This window comes from Callithrix jacchus, chromosome 12 (assembly GCF_049354715.1).
Source record: "Callithrix jacchus isolate 240 chromosome 12, calJac240_pri, whole genome shotgun sequence".
Lineage (NCBI taxonomy): Eukaryota > Metazoa > Chordata > Mammalia > Primates > Cebidae > Callithrix > Callithrix jacchus.
In genome coordinates, this window is record NC_133513.1 from 29,619,650 (window position 1) to 29,647,375 (window position 27,726).

The 27,726-nt window shown below is 52.7% G+C and overlaps 1 protein-coding gene across 19 annotated transcripts; it reads left to right on the forward strand.

Annotated features, from left to right (window-relative positions):
- Positions 1-828: 828 nt before the first annotated feature.
- SEZ6L2 (seizure related 6 homolog like 2) lies at positions 829-27,717 on the forward strand. Of its 19 annotated transcripts, none has more exons than XM_035267377.2 (18): positions 829-1,132; positions 2,074-2,205; positions 2,947-3,246; positions 3,838-3,977; positions 4,238-4,439; positions 11,453-11,638; positions 12,354-12,522; positions 13,769-13,932; positions 18,329-18,529; positions 19,621-19,759; positions 20,575-20,771; positions 21,097-21,291; positions 24,989-25,180; positions 25,287-25,478; positions 25,969-26,007; positions 26,185-26,302; positions 26,428-26,590; positions 27,148-27,717. In XM_035267377.2, the coding sequence occupies exons 1-18, from the start codon at positions 1,054-1,056 to the stop codon at positions 27,175-27,177; spliced, it is 2,838 nt and encodes a 945-aa protein (XP_035123268.1). In that variant the 5' UTR covers positions 829-1,053; the 3' UTR covers positions 27,178-27,717. The 19 variants fall into 19 exon arrangements, with proteins under 19 accessions (XP_035123268.1, XP_035123270.1, XP_035123269.1 ...); XM_035267379.2 differs by having other exon boundaries at positions 26,428-26,524; XM_035267378.2 differs by lacking the exon at positions 25,969-26,007.
- Positions 27,718-27,726: the final 9 nt, after the last annotated feature.

The window sequence follows — 27,726 nt, forward strand, 5'->3', positions numbered from 1 at the left end:
TGGTGCTGAAAAGAGCGCTCGGGAGGGAAAATCAGAGCCGAGGCCGCCTGTTAGCTGGCCCGGGTCACGGTGTATGGAAGAGGAGGGGTCTGTCTCTCCTTCCCAAACCCCGGACCGTCACCCACGAGACTTCTCACAATCGTGGAAGCTGGCCATTCTCCTGGAGGAGGGAGAGCTCATTCCACCCGAGCTGCTATAAAAGGCGAAGGGAAACCCCGTGGGGAGTCTGGATGTGAACAGGGGGCATAATCGGGGACCGAGCAGGCGCGAACCAAGCTGTGCAGCCCCTCGGTGCCCTGGGAAGAAGAGATTCAGATTCCAGATGTGCTGGAATGGCAGGGGGAGGGGGCTAATTACTGCTGGGACCAGAGAGTTTCCTTTGCCTCCCCTAGGGGCCGCGGGAGTGAGGATTACAGCCCTGGCTTGTATGATCCCTCCCTCCTCCATCTGCACTTCCTCCTCCTCCCTCCCCGTCAAATAAATCCCAGGCCCCTCCCTTCGCCCGTCCCCAGGATCTGACGTGGGCTCAATACCTTTTTCAGCTTCTCCCTCCCTCAGCTCCAGTGCCCGAGCTTCGGCTCTCCCAGTTCCCCAACCCACCCCTTCCCTTCCCCGACAAGCCCCGCTAGAGCCCAGTGGGGACCCCCCCAATCCTCGACCCCACCCTAGGCCCCTAGAAGCTGCCTTCCTCCTCCTCAGTCCCCTAGCTTGGGGTCCAGCCAGCCTGGTGGACCCAGGCGCCTGAGCAGGAGGGTAACCCAGGCCACCCGGCCCCTTCGGCCCTCTCGGCCCCACCCCCTGCAGCCGGAGCCGCGCCTCCTCTACCACAGAGCCTGGAGCAGAGGACAGAGGAGACTGAGCAAAGAGGGGTGGGCTCCAGGCCACCCCTGCCCAATTCGGCCCCTCCATCCCAAGGGGCAGAGAAATTGTCTTTCTTTGCTGACTCCTACGGGGTGGGGGGAGATTTAAAGGGAAAGATAAAAGGAGACGGAGAAAAGGTGGCAGCCAGATTACTTAGAGAGGCACAGAGGAGAGAGATCGGGGTGAGTCGCCATGGGGACTCCCAGGGTCCAGCACCCAACGCCTCCCCAGCTGCTGTTCCTAATTCTGCTGAGCTGTCCCTGGATCCAGGGTAAGGACATGAGAGTGTGGGGGTGGGCCCCAGGAAGGCACCCAGCGGGGTCCTCCACCTTCCTTTCTCTTAACATCCTGGGTTTTCCGAGCTCATGGGGGAGGGGAGAGGCACAGCTGATGGGAAAGGGGCAAGCCAGAGATTTCTGGCTTGAACCCGAAGCCCCTTAACCCTTAATAGTGAGAAGCCAGGGAAATTAATGAGATAAGCTTTTAGCAGTGTCTCAGGGGCTAGATCCATGAAGGAGGGCTGGGAAAGTTGGGGGGATGTCTGCGGAGGCGGCAGAAGCACGGAGGGACCTGGGTGGGAGATGGAGGTGCTGAGAGAGATGCCAGGCTCTGCACACACAAATGTTCTTGGATGTACGGACAAAGACAGATGAGCAGAGGCAGGACTCAGAGACCAGATATTCAGTCCTCCACTCTGAACCCCAGCGAGACTCCAGGGAAGGAGGCAGAGACTGCAGAGGACCAGAGAGAGACAGAGTGAGGGGGTGGGGTGGGAGAGAGAAAAGACAGCCACACTGCAGAGACAGAAGACCAGAGAGAAAGCCGGGCACTGCGGAAGCAATGGCTGGGAGGTGCGGCCAGACCCTCTGCAGAGCCCCAGGGCTTGGGGGAGATCACCACTGAAGTGAAAGGGAAGGCACTACCAGCACCCCTTCTGCCTTACTGGCGCTGTCCAGGGTTCATAAGCGCTAAGGTGTTCACTGAAGGCCCACTCAGCCCTGGGAGAGAGCGGGGAGAGAAGAGATGTAGGAGTGGGAGTGTGAGGGCAGCTGGGAGCCCCTCCTCCGATCTTGGCTCTCAGCTGATCCTGGGACCCTCTGAGCCCCTGCAGGACCAGTTGATGGAGGAGGGAGGGAGAGTTCTAGAAAAGATCTCTCTGGAGAAGGAAGGGATGTAGGGGAGTGGAGAAGCTCACATAACTTCTCCTCCTAGGTCTGCCCCTGAAGGAGGAGGAGATATTGCCCGAGCCTGGAAGTGAGACCCCCACGGTGGCCTCCGAGGCCCTGGCTGAACTGCTCCATGGGGCTCTGCTGAGGAGGGGACCAGAGATGGGCTACCTGCCGGGTGAGGGCCCCAGAGTGGCAGGAATGGCCTAGAGGTGGAGGGAGGGACATGGGCTCAGGGAGATAGGGAGCCAGGCTGGAGAAAAGCAGGCAGAGAGAGACTGCAGAGGAGGCAAGAGCCTGCAGGGAGGCCGGTGAGATTCAGGGGACACAGAACGAGACCATCAGAGAAAGTCAAACCTGGGCACAGACAGAACCAGAGAAACAGAGACAGAATGATTCGGAGATGGTCAGACAGAAAAAGACACGTAGAAAGAGAGATGGAAAATGAGAACCAGAGTCAGAGAAATGGTGGAAGACAGAGGGAGAGAGAATGAAACACAAAAACTAGTGGATCTTAAATCATGAATTCAGACTGCAATCAGAATACTAAACAGAGAAACGAGGAAATAAAGAGTTCCAGAGAGAGCGAGACAGAGGAGAGAGGAGATAACCAGAGAGAGAGAGCCCGATCTGAATGATCTGACCAGGAGGTAGAGAGAGGCTCACAGAGAGAAGCATCGTAGTGGAAGGGGCTGGGTGGAGAGAAGGAATGGGAATAGAAACAGGGGGAACTCAGGCTGTGGAAGCTTTGGGAAGATGTGAGGGGTTGGGGTGGGGAAGGGAAAAGTGGGGTGCTGTACCTTGTAGGGGAGGCTTTGGGGGTATGGCAGGGGAACGCCTAGTTTCCCTTAGCCCTGCTCCCCACCCAAGGTCCTCCATGTGCTCCTCCTGTGCCCTGACGTCCCCTCCACTGTCCCAGGATCTGAAGTGGACCCCACACTAGCCACCCCTCCGGCCGGCCAGACTCTTGCAGTGCCCTCCCTGCCACGGGCCACTGAGCCAGGGACAGGGCCTCTGACAACAGCCGTCACCCCTAAGGGAGTCAGGGGGGCTGGCCCCACCGCACCAGAGCTGCTGACCCCACCCCCAGGAACCACAGCCCCGCCCCCACCCAGCCCTGCCTCCCCAGGGCCTCCCCTTGGGCCTGTGGGAGGAGAGGAGGAGACCACGACCACCATCATCACCACAACAACTGTTACCACTACAGTGACCAGCCCAGGTGAGGCAACAGCAAGGGGATGGGGGTGGGAGCACCAGCGAGGTATATGCTAGGGAAGGATGGGAGAGAGGCTGCTGGGAACTGTGGAAGGAGTCCTGGGACGTAGCAGGCAGTGTTCCATGTGTTTCAGCTATATTACAGTTGGGGAAGGGAGTTCTGCTCCAGGTGGGAGAGGGAGCATTGCTTAAAGATGGTGGGGGGGTGCAGCAGCACACAGCTGTAATCCCAGTGCTTTGGGAGGCCAAGGCAGGAAGATCACTTGAGGCAGGTGTGAGTCCAGCCTGGGAAACATGGCAAGACCCCGTCTCTACAAAAAATTTAAAACATTGGCTCAACGTGGTGACGCGCACTTGTGGTCCCAGCTACTCAGGAGGCTGAGGCGGGAGGATCAGTTGAGCCTAGGAGTTTGAGACTGCACTGAGCCATGATTGCCCCACTGCACTCTAGCCTGGGTGACAGAACAAGACCCTGTCTCAAAACAAAACAAAAAATGGTGAGAGATGCTGAGGGGAAGGCAGATGAAGGCTTTCAGAGTTGCTTGGCTGGGAGGGCAAGAGCTTCCTTCCATCCCAGCCATTTGTATCTCCTCAGTTCTGTGTAATAACAACATCTCCGAGGGCGAAGGGTATGTGGAGTCTCCAGATCTGGGGAGCCCCGCCAGCCGTACCCTGGGACTCCTCGACTGCACTTACAGCATCCATGTCTACCCTGGCTACGGCATTGAGATCCAGGTAACTGGACCACAGCATGTGACTGTGCAGCTTCCAAGCCTTTTCCTCTGGGTCTGTGGGTATGCACAGGTTTGGCCCGGGAGCCAAAGAACCTGTCTGATGATTCAGGTGACCTCAGAAACTCTTCTAGATTTCTACAACTTGGGCAGCAGCACAGTGCCGTTTGGCTGCTACACACAGGGCAAAGGCACAGGAGAGGGGCTTCGGAGATCAAACCCCTGGCTGACTTGCCCTGGTGGGTCTGTGTCTGGCTTCTCTAGGTGCAGACACTGAACCTGTCACAGGAGGAGGAGCTCCTGGTGCTGGCTGGTGGGGGATCCCCAGGCCTGGCCCCCCGACTCCTGGCCAACTCGTCCATGCTTGGAGAAGGACAAGTTCTTCGGAGCCCAACCAACCGGCTGCTTCTGCACTTCCAGAGCCCGCGGGTCCCAAGGGGCGGTGGCTTCAGGATCCACTATCAGGGTGAGGAGTTTGAGGGTGCTACTGGAAGGGCAGGGGCCATACTGCATACGGGACATCTCCAAGGACCACTGAAGCACAGGGTGCTGAGGGGAGCTTTTCCTCCTTTCTGCAACCCTGGGGGGCAGGGCCCTCAGAGGAGACCCAGGCACATTTATCTCACACACTCACAGATCCGTACACACGTCCAACGGGCAATTCATCCATTGAACCCAACAAATGTTTATCAACTGCTGGCTTCATACCAGCCCCTGTGTTAGCCTTGGAGGAGGAATGAACACACCAGGTATAAATCTGGCTTCAATGAGCTCAGAATCTAGGTAGGAAAACAAGAGTCAGCAGGATGGTTACAATTCAAGGAGATAAGGAATATGATGGAGGAAACACCAGCGGGGGCAGCACATAGCTAAGGGACCTAAATTTCGCCCGAGGAATATGGGGACATCTTCTTGGAGGAGATGATGACTAAGCTGAGACCCAAAAGATAAATTCGCCAGGGAAAGGGTGTGAGGGAGGGAGAGAAGGAGGGAGGCAGATGGCTAGGTGGATGAAAAAGCACACTCCAAGACCCAGCAAGAGAAGTTGTGACCCCCAGATGAGGTGAAGGAATTCAGCATGAAAGATAGAATTGTCCTAGCTGTGTGATCTGGAACAAGTTACTTAACCTTTCTGTGTCTCATGATCTCATCTGAAAAACAGGGATCACCATACTTGGAATTATGGGGAAGATCAAATGAATTAATACATGTCAAGTGTTTAAAACAGTGTGTGGCCTGGTGTGGTGGCTCATGCCTGTAATCTCAGCACTTTGGGAGGCAGAGGCAGATGGATCACCTGAGGTCAGGAGTTCACGACCAGCCTGGGCAACATGGCAAAACCCCATCTCTACTAAAAATACAAAATTAGTCGGGCATTATGGCGGGTACCTGTAATCCCAGTTACTTGGGAGGCTGAGGCAGGAGAATCGTTTGAACCCAGGAGGTGGAGGTTGCAGTGAGCCGAGATTGTGCCACTGCACTGCAGCTTAGGCGACAAGAGTGAAACTCCATCTCAAAAACAAAACAAAACAGTATGTGGTACACGAGAGACTTCAAAACTGTCAGTCACTGCTATTACCATCAAGCACAGAAAGAGATGAAGGAGAAACAGGCCAGAGACCAGGCTGGGATGCAGGTCAGCTTCAGACCATAAAGAGCTTCATCTGCTTCAGTAAGGAGTTCAGGTTACTTCAACCTGCAGGTGTGAAGGAGACATTTGAATTTTTTTTTTTTTTTTTGAGACAGTCTTACTCTGTCACTCAAGCTAAAGTGCAGTGGTGATGATCTTGGCTCACCGAAACCTCCGCCTCCCGGGTTCAAGTGATTCTCCTGCCTCAGCCTCCCAAGTAGCTGGAATTACAGGCACCTGCAAGCACACCTGGCTAATTTTTATATTTTTAGTAGAGACAGGTTTCACCATATGGGCCAGCTGGTCTCGAACTCATGACCTCAAGTGATCCACCTGCATCACCCTCCCAACGTGCTGGGATTACAGGTGTGAGCCATTGTGCCAGGCCTAATTTGAAATGTTTTAAGCAAGAAAGTGGGAGCCTCAGATTTGCAACTTGGGTATGTTCTAGCATACGTGTGTACATGAGACTGCTGTCTTCCTACACTTCATGGAGACAGAGCGAAAACAGTATGTCGGGTCAGTGTCCCCTTCACATCACTGCATGGCCTTGGCTGTTGTCATGCACTCTGCCCTCCTTGTAAGCTCTGCTGACTGCAGATGCCTTGTGTGCCTCATCTAGGATACACCCTGAATCCTGTTCTCACGTCCTCTTCAGCCTCTCCTGAGGCCTCTGCTCAGGACCTGCCCCAGGGGCTCATGTGTGTGTGTGCATAGCAAAGGTGCCTATTCGTGACGGGTGGGAGAGGGCAGTGAGCTGAGGCGTGTATTTGGCAGTAGGGACCTGGTTATTGCGGAGCAAGAGCTTCCCTGGCGGGCCGGGGCGAGTGCTGGACTTCAGCTATTGCGATATCTGAAGCTATGGCTCCCCACTGGCTCCTTTAAGCAGCCACTTCCCCAGGGCATTGAAAATAGGACTCCTTAGGCTAAGTGGAACATTTGGGGAAGCAGGGCTATTGCATAAATTGGCCTTCATTGCTCGGTCTTTCCTGCTTTGCAGCTGCGCTGGGCACCTTTGGGACCAAGGCCCTGTTTCAGCCCTTTCCAACCTGCACTAGCTGGGCCTCTGGTCCAGAGTGGCCTCATTAGCTTCTCTGAAAAGCCAAAGGCTCCCTCACCCCTCACCCCAAGTGCAGCAAACTTTCCCATTCCAAAGCCCTTTCACCAGCCGCTGTTTCATTTGCTTCTAACAGCAACCCCAAGAGTGGCCATTGTTGGTTCCATCTCTCAAAGGAAGAAAAAGACTCAGAGGTTATGTAGATTGCTCAGCCACCTGCACGTTTATTGCAGCCAGACACCAGATCCCTGAGTCCCTGGCTCCCAGTCATTCAGTAATTGAGGCTGAGGGGCGGGTGATTAACATTTTCTCAGCAGCTTCTATGTGCCAGGTGCTTTGCGTATTTCTTTTATTTAATTTTCAGGCCAATCCTCGATGATAGGAATTATTATTGCTGTTAATAGGTGAGAGGCCCCTAGAGATGAAGTCACCTGCTCAAAGTCATGTAGTTAGTAAGTTCTGGAGCTGGAACTGAACTTGGGCCTACCTGACAACAAATCCAGTGGTCTTTGCACCATTCCATGCTGCCTCTCAGCTGCACCCGTTGATCAGCCAGGCTGGCCATTTTTTTTTTTTTTTTTTTTTTAAGACAGAATCTTGCTCTGTTGCCCAGGCTGGAGTGCAATGACACAATCTCGGCTCCCTGCAACCTCTGCCTCCTGGGTTCAAGTGATTCTCCTGTCTCAGCCTCTTGAGTAGCTAGGATTACAGGTGTGTCCCACCACACCCGTCTAATGTTTTTGTATTTTTAGTAGAGACGGGGTTTCATCATGCTGGCCAGGCTGGTCTCAAACTCCTGACCTCATAGACTAGCCTTTTTGGACACAAAATAAACAAGGCTTGGGCCAGTGGTAAAAGGCCGTGGTTAAGCCAGGCACAGTGGCTCATGCCTGTAATCCCAGCACTTTGAGAGGCCAAGGCGTGTGGATCACCTGAGGTCAGGAGTTCGAGACCAGCCTGGCCAACATGGTGAAATCCCGTCTCTACCAAAAATACAAAAATTAGCAAGGCGTGGTAGTGAATACCTGTAATCTCAGCTACTCAGGAGGCTGAGGCAGGAGAATCACTTGAACCCGAGAGGCAAAAGTTGCAGTGAGCCGAGATCAAGCCACTGCACTCCAGACTGTGTGACAGAGTGAGACTCTGTTTCAAAACAACAGCAACAACAACAACAACAAACAGTGATGAATGTGATGACAAAGTCATGCGTGCAGGATTGTGTATAGATAAGAGAGCAAGTAACTGTTGGAGAGCTGTAGAGTCAGCCAGGCTTCCTGGAAGAGGTGGTTCGTAGGCCCCCCCCAGTCTGATCTCTTAAAAGATGAGAAAGTAGGGGGATGAGGGAACAAGCAAAAATATGGAGGTGGAAACTTGAGGAGTCACAAACTGTGTTGTGTAGGCTATATTGGTCTTGGGAGCGCCGGGCGCAGTGGCTCACGCCTGTAATCCAAGCACTTTGGAGGCCAAGGCTGGCGGATCACCTGAGGTCGGTAGTTCAAGAACAGCCTGACCAACATCGTGAAACCCCGTCTTTAAAAAAAAAAATTATAAAAAAAAAAAAAGAAAAGAAGTAGAATGTGCTGGGCTGCATTTAACTGTGGAAGGGACTTGAATGTCAAACTAAAGCATTCAGACTTGATCCTGTTGACCATGGGCAGCCGTTACAGAGGCTACCATGTATTGAAACCACTGTGTTCTAGAAGGTTGTTCTTATGTCTATCTCAGTAGATGATGGACTCCTGAGGACAAGGCCTGGGTCTTTTTCACCTCTTTGTCCTCAGGGCCCAACCAAGGAAATATGTGTTGAATTTTGACATAGGGAGAAACCAGGTCTCTTACAGAATCACTGAGGGCCAGAGAGACAGAAAAAGCAAAGGCCCAGCCAAGCCGGTGTCTCCAGAGCCCTCTGCTAACCAGAGCCTGCCCCTCCTACAAGACACAGCTTAGCTGGGCACAGTGGCTCACACCTGTAATACCAGCATTTTGGGAGGCCAAGGCAGGAGGATTGCTTGAGTCTGGGAGTTCGAGACCAGACTGGGCAACATGGTGAAATCATTATTTTATTATTATTTTTTAAGACGGAGTTTTACTCTTTCACCAAGGCTGGAGGGAAGTGGCATGATCTTGACTCACTACAACCTCTGCCTCCTCGGTTCAAATGATTCTCCTGCCTCAGCCTCCCGAGTAGCTGGGACTACAGGGACCCGCCACCACACCCAGCTAATTTTTGTATTTTTAGTAGAGATGGGGTTTTGCCATGTTGGCCAGGCTAGTCTCGAACTCCTGACCTCAGGTGATCACCTGCCTCAGCCTCCCAAAGTGGTAGGATTACAGGTGTGAGTCACTGCACCTGGCCTAATTTTTTTTCAAGTATTCAGGTGTAGTGGCACATGCCTGTAGTCCCAGCTACTCAGGAGGCTGAGGTGAGAGCATTGCTTGAGCCCATGAGGTTGAGGCTGCTGTGAGCTGTGGTCACACCACTCCAGCCTGGAGACAGAGGGAGACTCTGTCTCAAAAAAAAAAAATCATTTACTAACAAGTGACTTTTTATTTATTTGTTTGCGTGTTTCCCATCTGTTGTTTCCCCCCCCACACCTAGAGATGGGATTTCACCATGGCCAGGGTGGTTTTTGAACTCCTGACCTCAGGTGATCCACCCACCTCGGCCTCCCAAAGTGCTGGGAGATTACAGGTGTGAGCCACCGCACCCGGCATTTCCCATCTGTTTCTACAAGAATTTCAGGAGGCTTTCAAAAAGTAGGCAAGCAATGCAATTATATAGAATAAGTAAGAAAAAATGGCACCAACTCTAATGCTTATCAGAGTTGAAAAAAAGCTTGATCATTTTTGCTAGGGACAAACATTCATCTGGTTCCGAGCTGCCTGGCAACAAGTGCAAAAAGGGAAATCCTATAGTTCTCACTGAAAGAAAGAAGGTAAACAAGTTCCTCAAGAAAAGCAAAGCTTTCCCTTGCACTTTACTTTCACTGGGGGATTCATTTAGAGGCCACTGAGTATTAAGGTCTTTAAACACAAAATAGCTGCCGGGCTCAGTGGCTCACCCCTGTAATCCCAGCATTTTGGGAGGCAGAGGCAGGTAGATCACATGAGGTCAGAAGTTCAAGACCAGCCTGCCCAACATGGTAAAACCCTGTCTTTACTAAAATACAAAAATTAGCTGGAGTGGTGGTACATGCCTATAGTCCCAGCTACTCAGGAGGCTGAGGCAGAGAATCGCTTGAACTCAGGAGGCAGAAGTTGCAGTGAGCCGAGATCGTGTGTTATTGCACTCTAGCCTGGATAACAGAGTGAGATGCCTCCTCAATAAAAAAAATAAATAAACAAATAAAGACAAAATAATCAAATTTCCTCAAGAAGTTTCATGTTTGCTTGAGGCCAGGAGTTCAAGACCAGCCTAGGCAACATACTGAGACATCATCTCTACAAAAAAATTAAAAATTAGTGCGGCTGACCAGGCACAGTGGCTCATGCCTGTAATCCCAGCACTTTGGGAGGCAGAGGTGGGCGGATCACGAGGTCAGGAGTTCAAGACCAGCCTGACCAATATGGTGAAACCCCATGTCTACTAAAAATACAAAAAGTATTTGGGCGTGGTAGCACGTGCCTGTAGTCCCAGCTATTCCAGAGGCTGAGGCAGGAGAATAGCTTGAACCAGGGAGGTGGAGGTTGCAGGGAGCCAAAATTGCACCACTGCACTCCAGCCTGGGCTACAGAGTGACACTCCATCTCAAATTTAAAAAAAAAAAATTAGTGGGCCATGGTGGTACAAACCTGTAATCCCAGCCACTTGGGAGGCTGGGTCAGGAGGATTGCATGAGGCCAGGAGTTCAAGGTTCCAGAGAGCTATGATCATGCCACTGCACTTCAGCCTGGGCAACAGAGTGAGACCCTGTCTCAAAAAAAAAAAAACTTCAGATGGTTCTTCTGCATGGAAGCTGAGGGTATACCACGGGTACCTCGGTGAAAGAAAGGCTGTGTGTGTGGAGCGGGGAGAAATGCAAAGAGATGTTTAATAACTTGGAGCCTCGGTTTCCAAATCTGCAAAACAGGCCACATAATCTTTTTTTTTTTTTTTGAGACAGAGTTTTGCTCTTGTTGCCCAGGCTGGAGTGCAGTGGTGCAATCTCGGCTCACTGCAAACTCTGCCTCCCGGGTTCAAGCAATTCTCTTGCCTCAGCTCCTGAGTACCTGGGATGACAGGCACCTGCCACCATGCCCAGCTAATTTTCGTGTTTTTATAGAAATGGGGTTTCACCATGTTGGCCAGGCGGGTCTCGAACTCATGACTTCATGATCCACCCACCTCAGCCTCCCAAAGTGCTGGGATTACAGGCATGAGCCACTGCACTCAGCCAGGTCATATAATCTTTCTCTGCATACCTCAAAAGCTCCGCAAATACCATCTGTTATTATTAGAGCTGGCTGAAGTTCAGAGTAGCTCGTAGTTCATTTATTTGCCTGAGGTCACACAGCAAATGAGTAGTGGGGTCCAGAATAACTTGTTTGAACCTCAGATACCTCATCTATAAAATGGGGACCAAAAAGGGTAAATTACAAAGAGTAGGGGAGATACAGGATGTTGGAATCTCCTCTTTGTGAGGCAAGGTGCCGGTGTGAGGAGCTCTTATTCCTCAGTATGTGTGCCAGTATGGAGCCAGTGTGTGCCCCTGGCGGGCTGGCCTGGAAGGAGAGTGGGGAAGTGCTGGGGGATTTGTACGAGAGGGTGGCATGGGAAAGTAAGTTCTGCTCCTCTCTGCTCTGTCTGGTGCAGCCTACCTCCTGAGCTGTGGCTTCCCTCCCCGGCCAGCCCATGGGGATGTGAGTGTGACGGACCTGCACCCTGGGGGCACTGCCACCTTTCACTGTGATTCGGGCTACCAGCTGCAGGGAGAGGAGACCCTCATCTGCCTCAATGGCACCCGGCCATCTTGGAATGGTGAAACCCCCAGCTGCATGGGTGAGTCTCCTGCCAGAGTAGGTGGTGGCATCTGTCCTGGGAACCCCATTGGGAGGGTCCAATCTCTGGGGTGTCCATCTTTGGGGAAAACCCATATTGAAAGGGATCCATCTACCCTCTGGAGTCCCCATCCTGGGGTCTCCAGCCAGAACTCTTTACACGGAGTGTCTCTCTCCTTGGGGTGTCTCCATCTTTGGGTGGTCTCCATCTCAGGGTTCCCACTGAAGATTTTATTTTGGGAGTCACCATCCTGGAGGTCCCCTCTGGGGGAGTGACCTCATCCTAGAGGAAGCCATTCTTAGGGTTCATGTTCAGAGGGCTTCCATCCTGGAGAGCCTCATCCTGGGATTCCCATCCTGTGGTGTCTTCATTCTGTAAGTCCCATCTTGAAGATTTCCCAGCTGAGGCTTTCAATTTTAGGGATCCCTGTAACTCCCCATCCTGGCATCCACAGCTGGGGAGTCTTCGTTTTAGTGGTATCCCCATGGTAGGAGGTGTCAGTCCTGGGGTTCTCCTGTTTCAGGGCTGGTTTCTCTCCTGGCTCATGGCCTGGAGAAGGTCCTATCCTCTGGGGTGACTTCATGGGTCAGAGGCCAGCCCTGGGCCAGGTCCCAGCCAAGGGTGGGACACAACAGCTCTGAAAACGGGCCGAGGCACTGAGGAGAAGGACGAGTCACCTCAGGCTGGCCTTAACCTGCTCCTCCTCTGCCCACAGCATCCTGTGGTGGCACCATCCACAATGCCACACTGGGCCGAATCGTCTCCCCAGAGCCTGGGGGAGCTGCAGGGCCCAACCTTACCTGCCGTTGGGTCATTGAAGCAGCTGAGGGGCGCCGGCTGCACCTGCACTTCGAGAGGGTCTCGCTGGATGAGGACAATGACCGGTGAGGGTCTGGGTCTTGGGTCAGAAGTTCCCACCTCAGGGAATTAGGGAGGCTAAGTGGGGACTCAGACACAGCAGGGGTGTGGTTGAGATATGCATCACAGTTTAGTCCTAAGCCTTTCTTGGGAAGTGTAGCTGTGCAACCTTAGACAAATCAGTTAACTTCTCTCTGCCTCAGTTTTCTCGTCTGTAAAATGGAGATAACAGTACCTCCCTCTTCAGGTTTCTGTGAGGATAAATGCATGAAGTTATGTAAAGTAAGGCCGGACGTGGTGGCTCATGCCTATAATCCCAGCACTTTGGGAGACCGAGGCCTGTGGATCACGAGGTCAGGAGTTCGAAACCAGCCTGGCCAGCATGGTGAAACCCCGTTTCTACTAAAAAAATACAAAAATTAGCTGGGCACAGTGGTAGATGCCTGTAATCCCAGCTACTCAGGAGGCTGAGAAAGGAGAATGGCTTGTACCCAGGAGGCAGAGGTTGCAGTGAGCCAAAATTGCACCATTGCACTGCAGCCTGGTGACAGTGTGAGACTCCACTAAAAAAAAAAAATTATGTAAAGTCCTTAGAATGGTGCCTAGGACAATAAGCACTATAAATGTGTCTGCTAGCTACTCCTGTTTTTTTGGAGATGGAGTCTCACTCTGTCACCCAGGCTGGAGTGCAGTGGCATGAATTCGGTTCACTGCAACCTCCATCTCCCAGATTCAAGCAGTTCTCCTGCCTCAGCCTCCTGAGTAGCTGGGATTACAGGTGTGCACCACCATCCCTGGCTAATTTTTGCATTTTTAGTAGAGACAGGGTTTTACCATGTTGGCCAGGCTGGTCTTGAACTCTTTACCTCAGGTGATCCACCCATCTTGGCCTCCCAAAGTGCTGGGATTACAGGTATGAGCTGAGCCACTGCACCTGGCCGAGCATCTGCTGTCTTCATCGTCATTATCATCCTTTACCTAGCAACCTGGTATCCCAGCCCTGCCACTACTTGCTCTGTGACCTTGGGGAGGTTACTTGATCTTCCTGTGTCCCAGTGTCCTCATCTATAAAATAAGGGATAATAATAGTATCTGACTCAAGAGTTCTTGTGAAAATTAAATGACACAGAATGTGTAAGGGCTTAGGAGAGTGCGTGGCATATACTTAATGTGTGATGATAACAGCTATAAAAATAAGTTAGGAGAGCAGGGAAGGGATGAGGCAGCTTGTGAGGCAGGTTGAGCTCCTGGTCACCCTTCTTTCCATCCCAGGCTGATGGTGCGCTCAGGGGGCAGCCCCCTATCCCCTGTGATCTATGATTCGGACATGGACGATGTCCCCGAGCGGGGTCTCATCAGTGATGCCCAGTCCCTCTATGTGGAGCTGCTATCAGAGACACCTGCCAATCCCCTGCTGTTAAGCCTCCGCTTTGAAGGTAAGTGACCCACGCCTCCACCGGACCCCAGCCCCCAAACCTTCCCCTCTTCCCGACACCATAGTTGGAAGCACAAACTCCATGCCTGTTCACCTCTGTGCTTGGATTCCTGAAACCTGACTCACCTCTCTGCCCCAAAACTGCAAGGATCTCTTCTAGGGACCTCTTCTCCTTCCCCAAGGCAGCCTTCTCTGTTTAAGCTTCATGTATGCCTGCATCCAGGTACACAACTAAAGGCTAGTTATCTCAGTATCTCGGTTCTTTCCTCTGTGTTGGCTTCATTCTCAGGCAGGCTTTCCCTGTGTGATGGAAATGGCCACTAACTTACATACCATCAACTTATTTTTTATTTATTTAATTTTTTTTTTGAGATAGAGTCCCCCTCAGTTGCCCAGACTGGAGTGTAGTGGCGCGATCTTGGCTCACTGCAGCCCCTTCCTCCAGGTTCAAGCGATTCTCATGCCTCGGCCACCTGAGTAGCTGGGACTGCAGGCACGCGCCACCATGCCCAGCTAATTTTTGGGTTTTTTAGTAGAGACAGGGTTTCACCATGTTGCCCAGGCTGATCTTGAACTCCTGGGCTCAAGTGATCCGCCCCCGGGCCTCCCAAAGTTCCAGGATTACAAGAGTGAGCCACCTCGCCCAGCCCATACCACCAACTTAATAACCTCATCTGAGAGAACACTCACGTATTTCCTGAGCGCTCAGCAGAAATGCCAGGATAGGCACTCACTGGCCTGGCTAAGGTCCTGGTTGGCCTTAGCCTGAGCCAATCACTGAGCTAGGAGAAGGCAGTATTGGGATTGGCTGATCTGCCTCACGTGGCCTTCCTGGTGGGCTCCAACGCAACCGCGTGGACCGCGAGTGGGGAAGGCATGCTTCCCAAAATTGAAATCGGGGTGCTATTACCAGAAGAAGGGGACATGAATGCGGATAGGTAGAAAGAAGGAAGTCAGTGATCATGGAGGAAGAGGCATTTGAGCTTGGCCTTAAAGGACAGAGGCTATTTTAATATTATTATTATTGAAACAGGTCTTGCTTTCTTGCTCAGGCTGTAGTACAGTAGCCCTATCATGGCTCACTGCAACCTCAACCTCCTGGGCTCAAGTGATCCTCCTGCCTCAGCCTGCCTAGTAACTGGGACCACAAGCGTGCACCACCATGCGTAGCTCATTTTTATTTTTATTTTTGCAGAGAGAGCATCTATCTATGTTGCCCAGGCTGGTCTCCAACTTCGGGCTGAAGTGATTCTCCTGCCTCGGCCTCCCAAAGTGCTAGAATTATGGGCATGAGTCACCCTGCCTGGCCAACAGAAGATATTTTAAAAGAGGAAGATTGAGGCCAGTTGTGTGACTCACGTCTTTAATCCCAATATTTTGGGAGGCCAAGGTGGGATGATTTTTTGAGACTAGTCTGAGCAACATAGTAAGATCCTGTGTCTATAAATTAAAAATTTAGCCAGGTATGGTGGCACAAACCTCTAGACGGAAGGTTGAGGTGGGAGGATCACTTGAACCCAAGAGGTTGCAATGAGCTATGATTGCACTACTGCGCTCCAGCCTGGGCAACAGAGCATGACGCTGTCTCAAAAAAAGAAAAGAAAAGAAGAAAAGGAAAGGAAAGGAAAGAAAAGAGGGGAACTTTGAGAAAGAGCATCTCAGGCAAAAGGGAGGGAGGGTGTGAGCAAAGGTGAGGGAGTAGAGAAATGCCTGGTATGTTTGGGAAATGGAATTTCATTGTGGCTTCAACAGAGGAGTTATATAAATAGTTGCTAGAGAGAGACAAAAAAAGGTGAAATGCATCAGAGATGAGGGGGTCTAGTGTTTGATATGAATCACGGGAGAAATGGAAATGGCACTGGGCCCTGATGGAGGGGTAGGATTTGGACATGATACCTTGCACGTTAAGTAACAGTGAAATAGAACAGTGGATCAGCAAAAACCAATTGTGGAATTGATTCTGGGAGTGTTAAAGTGCAAACAGCACAGGTCTTTTAGTGAAAATGGCAAGTTTTGAGACCTGGTTCCATAGTCGTAGGCCACTGATGTTCTGTGAGCTTAAGGCTCTTCACTGTGGCCAGGCACAGTGGCTCACGCCTATAATCCCAGCACTTTGGGAGGCTAAGATGGGAGGATCACTTGAACTTTGGAGTTTGAGACTAGCCTGGATAACATATCAAGACCTTTGTCTCTACAAAAAAAAAAAAAGTTAGACAGATGTGGTGCACGCTTGTGGTCCCAGCTGCTCGGGAGGCTGAGGGAGGAGGACCACTTGAGCCTGGGAGGTCAAGGCTGCTGTGAGCTGTGATCACACCATGCAATCCAGCTTAGGCAACAGAGCAAGGCCCTGTCTCACTTTTTAAAAATATTTTTGAGATGGAATCTTGCTCTTGTCACCCAGGCGGGAGTATAATGGCATGATCTTGGCTCACTGCAAATTTCACCTCCTGAGTTCAAGAGATTCTCCCGCCTCAGCCTCCTGAATAGCTGGGATTACAGGCTTGCACCATCACACCTGGCTAATTTTTGCATTTTTAGTAGAGATGATCTCGAACTCCTGACCTCAGGTGATCCACCTACCTTGGCCTCCCAAAGTGCTGGCATTACAGGCATAAGCAACTGTGCCTGGCCTCATTTTAAAAAATAAATAAAATAGTCCGGATGCAGTGGCTTATGCTTGTAATCCCTGCAGTTTGGGAGGCTGAGGCAGGTGGATCACTTGAACCCAGGAGTTTGAAATCAGACTGGGAAACATGGCAAAATCCCGTTTCTACTAAAAACACAAAAATTAGCAAGGCACGTGCCTGTAATCCCAGCTACTCAGCAGGCTGAGGCATAAGAATCACTTGAACCTGGGAGGTCAAGGTTGCAGTGAAGTGAGATCACGCCACTGCACTCCAGCCTGGGTGACAGAGTGAGACTCGGTCTCAAAAAATAAAAAATAAAATAATAAAATTTTAAAAATCTAAAATAAAAAAGGATTCCTCATTGGTATCATAGGCACTTAACTCTTACCTCACAGGGAGTTTTGCAGCTAAAATACGATCAAGTGGGCAGAAACTCAAGTGCTCTACAAATGTTTGCTTTTGCTGACAGACTGAAGTAAAAACTGAGTGACTTTTGCATTAGCTGCAATTTTGGGGTCTAGCAACAGCAAGGAATGATCAGAATCCAACTGATATTCTCTCCTCAGAATAATACTCTTCTGGGGAGAGAATATACCTACACCAGCCAGTTCTCCAAAGGTACCCCTCCCCTTACCCGCCCATCTCTGCTGTTCTCAGAGCCAAGTGTCTGTGACTGGGAATCAGGCCATCTGCGCAAACCTGCCTCTGCCATTGTCTTCTGGGTGACCTTGAGCAAGTGGCTTTTTGGTCTGTGGACCTCCTCTCTATAGAATGGTGGCTGGGATTTGGCTACCTCCGGGGGTCCCCTCCAGAGGCCAGGGAGGCAAAACAAATACGTGAAAGAAGTGTTAGAATTTTTTTGACAATCTGGAGAGAGAGTGCTAAACCCAATGGCATTCAGTTTTTAAAAGCCCATCAAGGCCAGGGCAGTGGCTCACGCCTGTAATCCCAGCACTTTGGGAGGCTGAGGCAGATGGATGTCCTGAGGTCAGGAGTTTGAGACCAGCCTGAGAAACATGGTAAAACCCCATCTCTACAAAAAAATTTTTTTAAAAAGTCAGAAAATGAGCTGTTGGTGGGTGTGCCTATTTGTAGTCCTAGCTACTGGAAAGGCTGAGGCGGGAGGATCCCTTGAGCCTAGGTGATCTAGGCTGCAGTGAGCTGTGATCACACTATCACACTCCAGCCTCAGCAACAGAGTGAGACCTTGTCTCTGAAAAAATAAAAACAACCCAGGTCGGGCACAGTGACTCATGTCTGTAATCCCAGCAGTTTGGGAAGTTGAGGCAAGCAGATCACTTGAAGCCAGGAGTTTGAGACTCACTTAGCCAACATGGTGAAATCCCCGTCTCTACTAAAAATACAAAAATTGGCCAGGTGCAATGTATCACGGCTGTAATCCCAGCACTTTGGGAAGCTGAGGCAGGTAGATCACCTGAGGAGTTCAAGACCAGCCTGACCAACATGGAGAAATGCTATCTCTACTAAAAATACAAAAAATTAGCCACGTGTGGTGTCCCATGCCTGTAATCCCAGCTACTTGGGAGGCTGAGACAGGAGAATCGCTTGAACCCAGGAGGCAGAGGTTGCAGTGAGTTGAGATCATGCCACTGCACTCCATCTTGGGTGACAGAGCAAGACTCTGTCTCAAAAAAAAAAAAAAAAGCCCAGTAAGCAGTCAAACAACACCCCAATTCAGCCCACATCCCCAATTTGAGATCCCTCGAGGCCTGTCCTAATGTTTAATTGTTATGACTGACTCCTTCCCAGCCTTTGAGGAGGATCGCTGCTTCGCCCCCTTCCTGGCACATGGAAACGTCACTACCACAGATCCTGAGTTTCGTCCAGGGGCACTGGCAACCTTCTCGTGCCTCCCAGGATATGCCCTAGAGCCCCCTGGGCCCCCCAATGCCATCGAATGTGTGGATCCCACCGAACCTCACTGGAACGACACAGAGCCAGCCTGCAAAGGTGAGCCCTCCTTGTTGCAGGCAGGTCCTTTAGTCCATGACGCCCCCTTAACTGGGGATCCCAGCAAGGCCATTCAGGAAGAAGGGCTACATGTCCAGACTTAATTGACCCAAGCCTTGGGTAAATCCCTGTCCCTTCAGAGACTGTTTTCTTAGCAAAATAACTGGTGGGCTAGTTACTGAATGCAGGGGTCACAACCCTCATGTCTTCAAGAGCAAGAACTGCTGTTGGGTTAAATCACAGATTGGGCAGGCTGGAGAGTGGGTGGGGAGAGTGGGTAGCTCCTGCTTCGTTAGGAGTAGGACTGCATATTGAGCACAACAGGACCTAGATGTGGCAAGAAACAGGTGGATCATGGCTGGGTGCGGTGGCTCACGCCTGTAATCCCAGCACTTTGGGAGACTGAGGTGGACGGATCACCTGAGGTTGGGAGTTCCAGACCAGCCTGACCAACATGGAGAAACCCCGTATCTACTAAAAATACAAGATAAGTCGGGCATGGTGGCGCATGCCTGTAATCCCAGCTACTCGGGAGGCTGAGACAGGAGAATCACCTGAACCTGGGAGGCAGAGGTTGGATAAGCCAAGATCGTGCCATTGCACTCTAGCCTGGGCAAAAAAAGCGAAACTCTATCCCAAAGAAAGAAAGAAACAGGAGGATCAGGCTGGGCACAATGGCTCACCCATGTAATCCCAGCACTGGCAGGCTGAGGTGTGCTGATCGCCTGAGGTCAGGAGTTTCAGACCAGCCTGGCCAAAATAGTGAAACCCCGTCTCTACTAAAAATACAAAAATTGGCGGGCATAGTGTCGCATGCCTGTAATCCCAGCTACTCAAGAGGCTGAGGCATGAGTATCACTTGAACCTGGGAAAGCGGAGGTTGCAGTGAGCTGGGATCGTGCTAGTGCACTCCAGCCTGACGACAGAGTGAGACTCCATCTATTAAAAAAGAAAAGAAAAGGTGGGTAATCATAATAGGAAACAAAACAAGCGAGGTGATGTGGTGTACGCATCAGGAGTGGTGAGGACCATGGTGAAATGGAGATGGTATGCTCACCTGGGTCCCAAACCTGACACCCCTTTTTCTCTAGCCATGTGTGGAGGGGAGCTGTCGGAGCCAGCTGGCGTGGTCCTCTCTCCCGACTGGCCCCAGAGCTATAGCCCAGGCCAGGACTGCGTGTGGGGCCTTCATGTCCAGGAAGAGAAGCGCATCTTGCTCCAAGTTGAGATGTATGTTTGGGTCCTGCAGAGGGTGCGACGGGTGTGGGCTCAGCAGAGTGTGGTATCCCAACACACTAGCCTGCATTCTGAGCCTGCGTGGCTCTTCCGTATCTACCCAGAATTCAGTGGATAGGCTGGTGCACAAAGGGTTCAGGATAGAAGTGGGAGAGCTGGCCTCAAATCACGTATTAGCCGGGCAACTTCAGACAAATAAATAGGACAATGCAGCCTTCCTTAGGGGCTATTGTGAACAAGCAGCTCTGGCCTGGTGCTTCTCACTCTTTGGAGGTTTCTGAGGCTGTCCCTGGAGCGATTTCCAGGGACACAGACCCAAACTGCATTATCACCAGCAAGTTGGGGAGGTCTGGGGAGAATCCAGAGAGCTGAATCGGTAAGAGAGGGTCCTGAGACGGCACTGAAGCTGAGGTGGGCGTGGCTTCAAAGCCAGTACTCCAGCCGGGCCTAGAGTTGCGCAGGGTGGTAACACATGTGGTCTATGATTGGCCAGAGCTGGAGTTGGGCTAGTCTGTGGTTCCCATGGTGATGGAGGAGGACTGGACAGTGAGCGGAGTTAGTAATGAGCAAGGTTAGGGATTGGATAATAGGACACAGGAGGAGCCATAGAATGGGGGGAACCCTGGGGCACTAGTACAGGAAAAACCATGATTGGTCAAAACGGAGGCGGCCCCAGACCTGGATAGGAGGGTATGGGCGGGGCTGGAGAGTAGGAGGGGCTACCGATGAGCAGACTTGGGGATTGGGCAGCGCTGGATGGGAGGGGAAAGTCGCAGTCCCGCCCCATTGTCTGGTCCCACCCCCTGCAGCTTGAATGTGCGGGAAGGGGACATGCTGACTCTGTTCGACGGGGACGGTCCCAGCGCCCGAGTCTTGGCCCAGCTGCGGGGACCTCAACCGCGCCGCCGCCTCCTCTCCTCTGGGCCTGACCTCACACTGCAGTTTCAAGCACCTCCTGGGCCCCCAAATCCAGGCCTGGGCCAGGGCTTCGTATTGCACTTCAAAGGTACTGAGGGACAGAGTCCCGGGATGCGCAGGGGTCTGGCCCCGCCCCTGCCCTAAGGGTCGGGCAGAGATCCCGGGAGGTGGCCGGTCGCGGTGGCTCACGCTTGTAATCCCAGGGCCTTGGGAGGCCGAGGCGGGAGAATCGCTTGAGGCCAGGAAGTTTAGACTGCAGTGAGCTATGCTTGTGCCACTGCACTCCAGAGCGACAGACGAAACCCTGTCTCTAGAGAGGGATCTCGGGAGGAGTCACGGAGCAAAGCCTCCGAGGCTGAAAGGGCGCCCGGAGTTAAGCGGCAGCCTCCAAACTAGCCCTTCCTCCCCTGCAGAGGTCCCCAGGAACGACACGTGCCCTGAGCTGCCACCTCCGGAGTGGGGCTGGAGGACGGCGTCCCACGGGGACCTGATCCGGGGCACAGTGCTCACCTACCAGTGCGAGCCTGGCTACGAGCTGCTGGGCTCCGACATTCTCACCTGCCAGTGGGACCTGTCCTGGAGCTCCGCGCCGCCTGCCTGCCAAAAGAGTGAGCCGGCCCGGCCCCCGACCCCCCGGCCCCGCCCCTGCCTTGTCCTGTCCCTGTCCTTGTGCCGTCTGGGTTCAATCCCTTCGGTCGGGGTCCTGCCTGGCTTTTCTTCACGCCCCGTCCCCGTGTCCTTTAGCTCTCACTTCTCCGCCCGGTGCCCCGAAACAGTCCCCTCTGTGTCCTCTCTGGGTCACCCTCTCATTTTTTCCGGGCTGCATCCCTCCTCTTTCTTGCACAGACCTGGGCTCGATCTGTGTTTCCTCGTCTCATTCCCCACTCCCAGTCCCCTCCTGAACCCGCCTCTACGGCGTCTGAGTTTCGCCCCTGAAAGCGTTCTGCCGGGGTTCCCACTGGGCTCCGCCCCCTCCACGCTTCCTGCCCCACGCCCCACCCCAATTCCTCAGTCCTCTCGGTTAAAATTCTGGGAAGCCACTTTGCTAGGACCAAGGCTTGTCAGAGCCCTTGGTTTATTTGAATGCGGTCACTGAAGCCCCGTGCTGGGTTGGGGTTAGGAGATGGGGGTTCGAGCCCCTCCTGGTGGAGCTCACAATCTGGGAGGAATAGGCAGGTTGGTGATCAGTGGGTGATTTCAGGCGAGGCACTTGGCATCTCTGAGCCTTCGTTTCCCCATCGGTGGAGTAGGACTCAGGTTGTGAATCGCAGATGGAAAGTTCATAGGGCGCATGCTGCCTGGGCGTGGAGAAGGGCCATTGGGAGAGCCGTAGGCTCATTTTCTCAGGGCCTGGGCAGGAGATTTCACAGAGGAGGAAACATTTAAAGGAGCTGGGAGTGTGCATCTTTTAGAAGAGCAGAAAGGGGCCAGGCGTGGTGGACCACCTGAGGTCAGGATTTCGACTTCACGTTTTCCTAGCACTCACTCCTGTAATCCTAGAACTCTGGGAGGCCAAGGCAGGTAGATCACCTGAGGTCAGGAGTTCGAGACAAGCCTGGCCAACATGGCAAAACCCTGTCTTGACTAAAAACACAAAAATTAGGTCAGGGACTGTGGCTCATACCTGTAATCCCAGCAATTTAGGAGGTTGAGGCAGGCAGATCACCTGCAGTCGGAAATTTGAGACCAGCCTGACCAACATGGAGAAACCCTGTCTCTATTAAAAAGAAAAAAAAAAAATACAAAAATTAGCTGGTCGTGGTGGCACATACCTGTAATCCCAGCTATTTGGGAGGCCAAGGAAGGAGAATTACTTGAACTGGGGAAGTGGAGGTTGCAGTTAGCTGAGACCAAGCCACCACACTCCAGCCTGCATGACCAGAGTTAGACTCAACCTCAAAAAAAAAAAGAGGGAAGCCGAGGCGGGTGGATCACGAGGTCAAGAGATTGAGACCATCCTGGTCAACATGGTGAAACCCCATCTCTACTAAAAATACAAAAAATTAGCTGGGCATGGTGGTACGTGCCTGTAATCCCAGCTACTCAGGAGGCTGAGGCAGGAGAATTGCCTGAACCCAGGAGGCGGAGATTGCGGTGAGCCGAGATCGCGCCATTGCACTCCAGCCTGGGTAACAAGACTGAAACTCCATCTCAAAAAAAAAAAAGAGCAGAAAGGAAGGACAGCTGGTCACTTTCTCCAAATTTTGGGAAGCCAGCCGCAAGGACATGGGGCTGTAGTTCTATGTGGCATCTGGAAGCAATGATGGGACCAAGGGGAGAAGCTTCAAGAAGCCAGATTTGGGCTGTACACTCCCCAACCCTGGAAGGATTCACAGGCTGCTATCAGGCCTGGATGGGGCAAAGACTTCAGCTGGCCCTGCTGCCTTGGGCTCAGGAGGGAACCTGTCCAAGGCAGCAGATTGAGCCTGAAGGTGTGCCAAGACCCACATCTCTGAGTCCCTGTCCAGTGCTCCATGGCTGGGACCTGTGCAGATTCCAGCTCTGCCATTCCTTGGCTGAGTGACCATGGGCCTCAGTTCTTTGACTGCCCTGAGCCCTGGGTTCCAAGGGAGATGACATTGACATTGGCCTCTCAGGATAAACAGGATTAAATATTATGTTTGTGCCAGGTGTGGTGGCTCACATCCGAAATCACAGTGCTTTAGAAGGCCGAGGTGGGAGAATCACTTGAACCTAGGAGTTTGAGATCAGCCTGGGCAGCATAATGAGATCCTTCTCTACAAAAAATAAAAAATATACCCAGGCATGGTGGTGTGTGCCTGTAGTCCCAGCCACTCAGGAGGCTGAGGTGGGAGACTCGCTTAAGACCAGGAGTTTGAGGCGGCAGTGAGCCATGATCTCGACACTGCACTCCAGCTTGAGTGAATGCAAGTTCTTGTCTCCAAAACAGAGAATTATATTTGAGGCCAGGCATGGGGGTTTGCACCTGTAATCCCAGCACTTTGGGAGGCTGAGGTGGGTGGATCACCTGAGGTCAAGAGTTTGAGTCCAGCCTGGCCAACATGGCGAAACTTTGTCTCTACTAAAACTACAAAAATTAGCTGGGCATGGTAGCGAACACCTGTAATCCCAGCTCCTTGGGAGGCTGAGGAGAATTGCTTGAACCCAGGAGGCAGAGGTTGCAGTGAGCCGAGATCGCACTTCTGCACTCCAGCCGGGGCAATAGAGGAAGACTCTGTCTCAGAAAAAAAGAGAAAAAAAAAAAAAGAATTATATTTGTTTGTAAAACAGCAGGATGCCTGGCTCAGATTTATATACAAGAAATGGCTGTGATTATGATTCCTTCACAATAGGGTGGTAAACTCAAATGCCTGCAAGCAGGCAATGTATGTGTGTACTGGGCTGGGCATGATGAGAATGTGGGAGACAGGAGAGCTGGGCCCCTTCTAAAGAGGGCAGCTGCTGTTGTGCAAATATCATGCCATGCCGGGCTCATACTGCTGGGATTTGGCTGGTATGCTCTGGTACGGTGGTTAAATATTTTGAATTTCACCCCAGGATAGGGGCTTGGGGTTGCCCCAAGCAACCTGTTTTCTAAAAGAAACCTGAAATATAACATACATTGAATTTGTTTAAACAATTAACTCTGTCGACTGGGCACAGTGGCTCACGCCTGTAATCCCAACACTGGGAGGCTGAGGCAGGCGGATCACCTGAGGTCAGGAGTTTGAGACCAGCCTGGCCAATATGGGGAAGCCGGGCATTGTGACACATGCTTGTAATCCCAGCTACACGGGAGGCTGAGGCAGAAGAATTGCTCGAATCTAGGAGGCAGAGGTTGCAGTAAGCCGAGATCGTGCCACTGCATTCCAGTCTAGGCGACAGAGCAAGGCTCCGTCTCTAAATAAATAAATAAGTCTGTCATTCTGGTCTGAAAATAAATGCACTGCATTGCATTTTACGTTTTTCCAATTCATGCTGTCTTCCTTCTGAGGAAGTGCTGGGAAGTGCATGTGTGTGCAGAGATGTTCAGGGGAAATGGCCCGAGGCTCAGGCCTCTCCCAGCCCTAGGATTCTGGGAGATTTTATTTTATTTTTCTTAGACAGGGTCTCACTCTGTCACCCAGGCTGGAGTGCAGTAGGGCAGTCACCATTCACTGCAGCCTCCACCTGCTGGGCTTAAGCGATCCTCCCCGCTCCACCTCCTGAGTAGCTGGGACCTCAGGAGTGCACCACCACTCCTGACTAATTTTTAAATTTTTTGTAGAGATGGGAGTCTCCTTATGTGGCCCAGACTGGTCTTTTAAGCCCTCGCTCCCCCTGCCCTTGTTCTTCTGCCACCAGTCATGACTTGTGCCGACCCTGGCGAGATCACCAACGGGCACCGCACCGCCTCAGACGCAGGCTTCCCCGTTGGTTCCCACGTACAGTACCGCTGCCTGCCAGGGTACAGCCTAGAGGGGGCAGCCATGCTCACCTGCTACAGCCGGGACACGGGCACACCCAAGTGGAGCGACCGGGTCCCCAAATGCGCCTGTGAGTCTAGGGCACACCCTGGGAGGGTGGCTGGGTAGCCCTGGGAGAGCCCGTCTGCCCTGTGCCCAGTAGTGCAGCTGGCACGTGACTGGCATGCTCCCCGCAGTGAAGTACGAGCCGTGCCTGAACCCAGGGGTTCCTGAGAATGGCTACCAGACGCTGTACAAGCACCACTACCAGGCGGGCGAGTCTCTGCGCTTCTTCTGCTATGAGGGCTTTGAGCTTATCGGCGAGGTCACCATCACCTGTGTGCCCGGCCACCCCTCCCAGTGGACCAGCCAGCCCCCGCTCTGCAAAGGTGCCTGGCCAGACAGGGCAGGAGGGGCACACCAGTGTCCGGGGAGTAACAGGGCTGGGAGAGTCAGGTAGCACATTCGAGAGCAATGAGCAACCCCACAGAGCTCCCGGTTCTCCTCCTGTGGCCTCGTGTCCTCACGGGTGTGTCCAGAAGCCCTGGGTCGTGTGAGGTCATGGGATTCGCTCAGTGGTGTCGTAGAGGGGGCCTTGGCTTGGAAGTTCCTTGCTGTCTCTGGATAGGCCTCAGTTTCCCTATCTGACAAATTCAGACTGTCCAGGAACCCTGACTTTTTAGGGGTCTGGAGAAAGAGGACAAAGGCCCTGTGCTGGTCACTCCTCTCTCTTCCCCACCAAGGGAAAGAGAAAGTTGAGGTTGAGCAGAGGACAGAGAGAACCAGGCTGTCCAGCCCAGCCCCACCGGGCTCCGGGCCCTTCCAGCCTCCTCCCCTCCCTGGCTCAGACCCCATCCCCTCCCCCTCCTCTCCCTGCAGTTGCCTATGAGGAGCTCCTGGACAACCGAAAACTGGAAGGTCAGTGAGGGCACAGGTGGAGACCCAGGCTGGCCAGGACGGGAGGGCAAGGCAGAGACCGGGCAGGAGGCCAGGCCTTGGAGGGGTGAGGTCCAGGGTTCGAGGCCCAGGGCAGGAGGCTGGGAGAGCCCAGGATGGGGCCCAGCTGCAGCTCACTGGCCTCTCCTCCTCCCATAGTGACCCAGACCACAGACCCGTCTCGGCAGCTGGAGGGGGGGAACCTGGCCCTGGCCATCCTGCTGCCCCTAGGCTTGGTCATTGTTCTCGGCAGTGGCGTTTACATATACTACACCAAGTAAGTAGCCTGCTTGGGTGCTGCCAGCCAGGGCAGACGTCTTGCTGGCCTGGCACCGGAGCCTGGGTCAGGGGAGCTCAGGGGCTTACCTGTTGATAAGCTCCTCTGTCCTTTTCCTTTCTCAGGCTTCAGGGAAAGTCCCTTTTCGGCTTCTCGGGTTCCCACTCCTACAGCCCCATCACCGTGGAGTCGGACTTCAGCAACCCACTGTATGAAGCCGGGGTGAGCAACCCCCCTGCCCCTGAAGAGCCACCACTAGGCTCTCCCAGGACTCCAAAACCTTGCAAGGTCTCTGGAATCTCTGTCTTGGGAATTTCAAAATTCAGGTGCCCACAGGGGCCATGTCAGTGAGCACAGCGAGCCACATGTGGACAATAGGGAGCGATAGGACCGTGGCTAAGTGGAGGGCTTGTGCCCCGTCTCAAGGATACGGCTCTATCCCATAGTGGAAACTGAGGCCTAATTGGCAGACCTTCCAGTTGTTCAAGACAAGCCTGAAATTCAGATTCTTGTGTCATTTTATGACACTGTAGGGTGAACCAAACAAATTCACTGGCCAGATTCAGCCCCTGTGGCCCCCACAGCCCCCAGTGGTCAATGTTACTTTAAAACTCAGGGTCAGGCAGGGCGCGGTGGCTCACGCCTGTAATCCCAGCACTTTGGGAGACCGAGGTGGGCGGATCACGAGGTTAGGAGTTCTGTACCAGCCTGACCAACATGGTGAAACCCCAACGCTTAAAAATAAAAATAAATAAATAAACTCAGGTTGTTCCCCCTCCTCCCATTTGGCTGCCTCTTCTACCCCCATCAGACTCCAACAACTGACCTGATCTCTCTGTCTTCAGGATACTCGGGAATATGAAGTTTCCATCTGAACCCCAAGACTACAGCTGCAGGACCCAGGACGCCCCTCCCCTCCTCATTCAGGGCAGGGAGAAGTATGGGACCCGTCTCTGCCTCCTGGCTGCCCTCCTCCCTGGCTGTGTAAATAGTCTCCCCGTCCCATGAGGGGGCTTTGATGGCCCTGGAGATCCTACAGTAAATAAACCAGCATCCTGCCGCCCAAAGCCGCCTCTTCTCAGTTGCCAAATGAGGGGCCTGCCCCCAACCCTACTGACTTTTGGATCCCGGGAGGGGAACTCTGCCCCCTGCAACTCTTTCGGCCCCTCTTGCCCAGGGCCCCCCTTAATGACTTCCCCCAATAGCTCTACTGTTCCCTTGGCCACGAAGGCCCCCCACCTCCCCGATGCCCTGGCCCTGGGCCTGACTCCGGCCAGGAAGGTCAGAAGAAGGATGAAGGGGAGAGCTGGGACAAGGCCCTGCCCCCTTCCTGCCATCTCCCCGCCCCACAGTCTCTCCACCTTTGCTTCTGAATTCTTGTTTTTGAGCAATAAACAGAAAATCACCACTTGTAATTGGGCCAG

What these genes read in the sequence shown, in the direction of transcription:
- SEZ6L2 (XM_035267377.2), top strand. Translation starts at nt 1,054, where the DNA reads ATGGGGACTCCCAGGGTCCAGCACCCAACGCCTCCCCAGCTGCTGTTC. An exon ending in CTGGATGAGGACAATGACCG is followed by an intron (nt 12,523 to 13,768) that starts GTGAGGGTCTGG and finishes TTTCCATCCCAG; the next exon opens with GCTGATGGTGCGCTCAGGGG. An exon ending in ATCTTGCTCCAAGTTGAGAT is followed by an intron (nt 19,760 to 20,574) that starts GTATGTTTGGGT and finishes CACCCCCTGCAG; the next exon opens with CTTGAATGTGCGGGAAGGGG.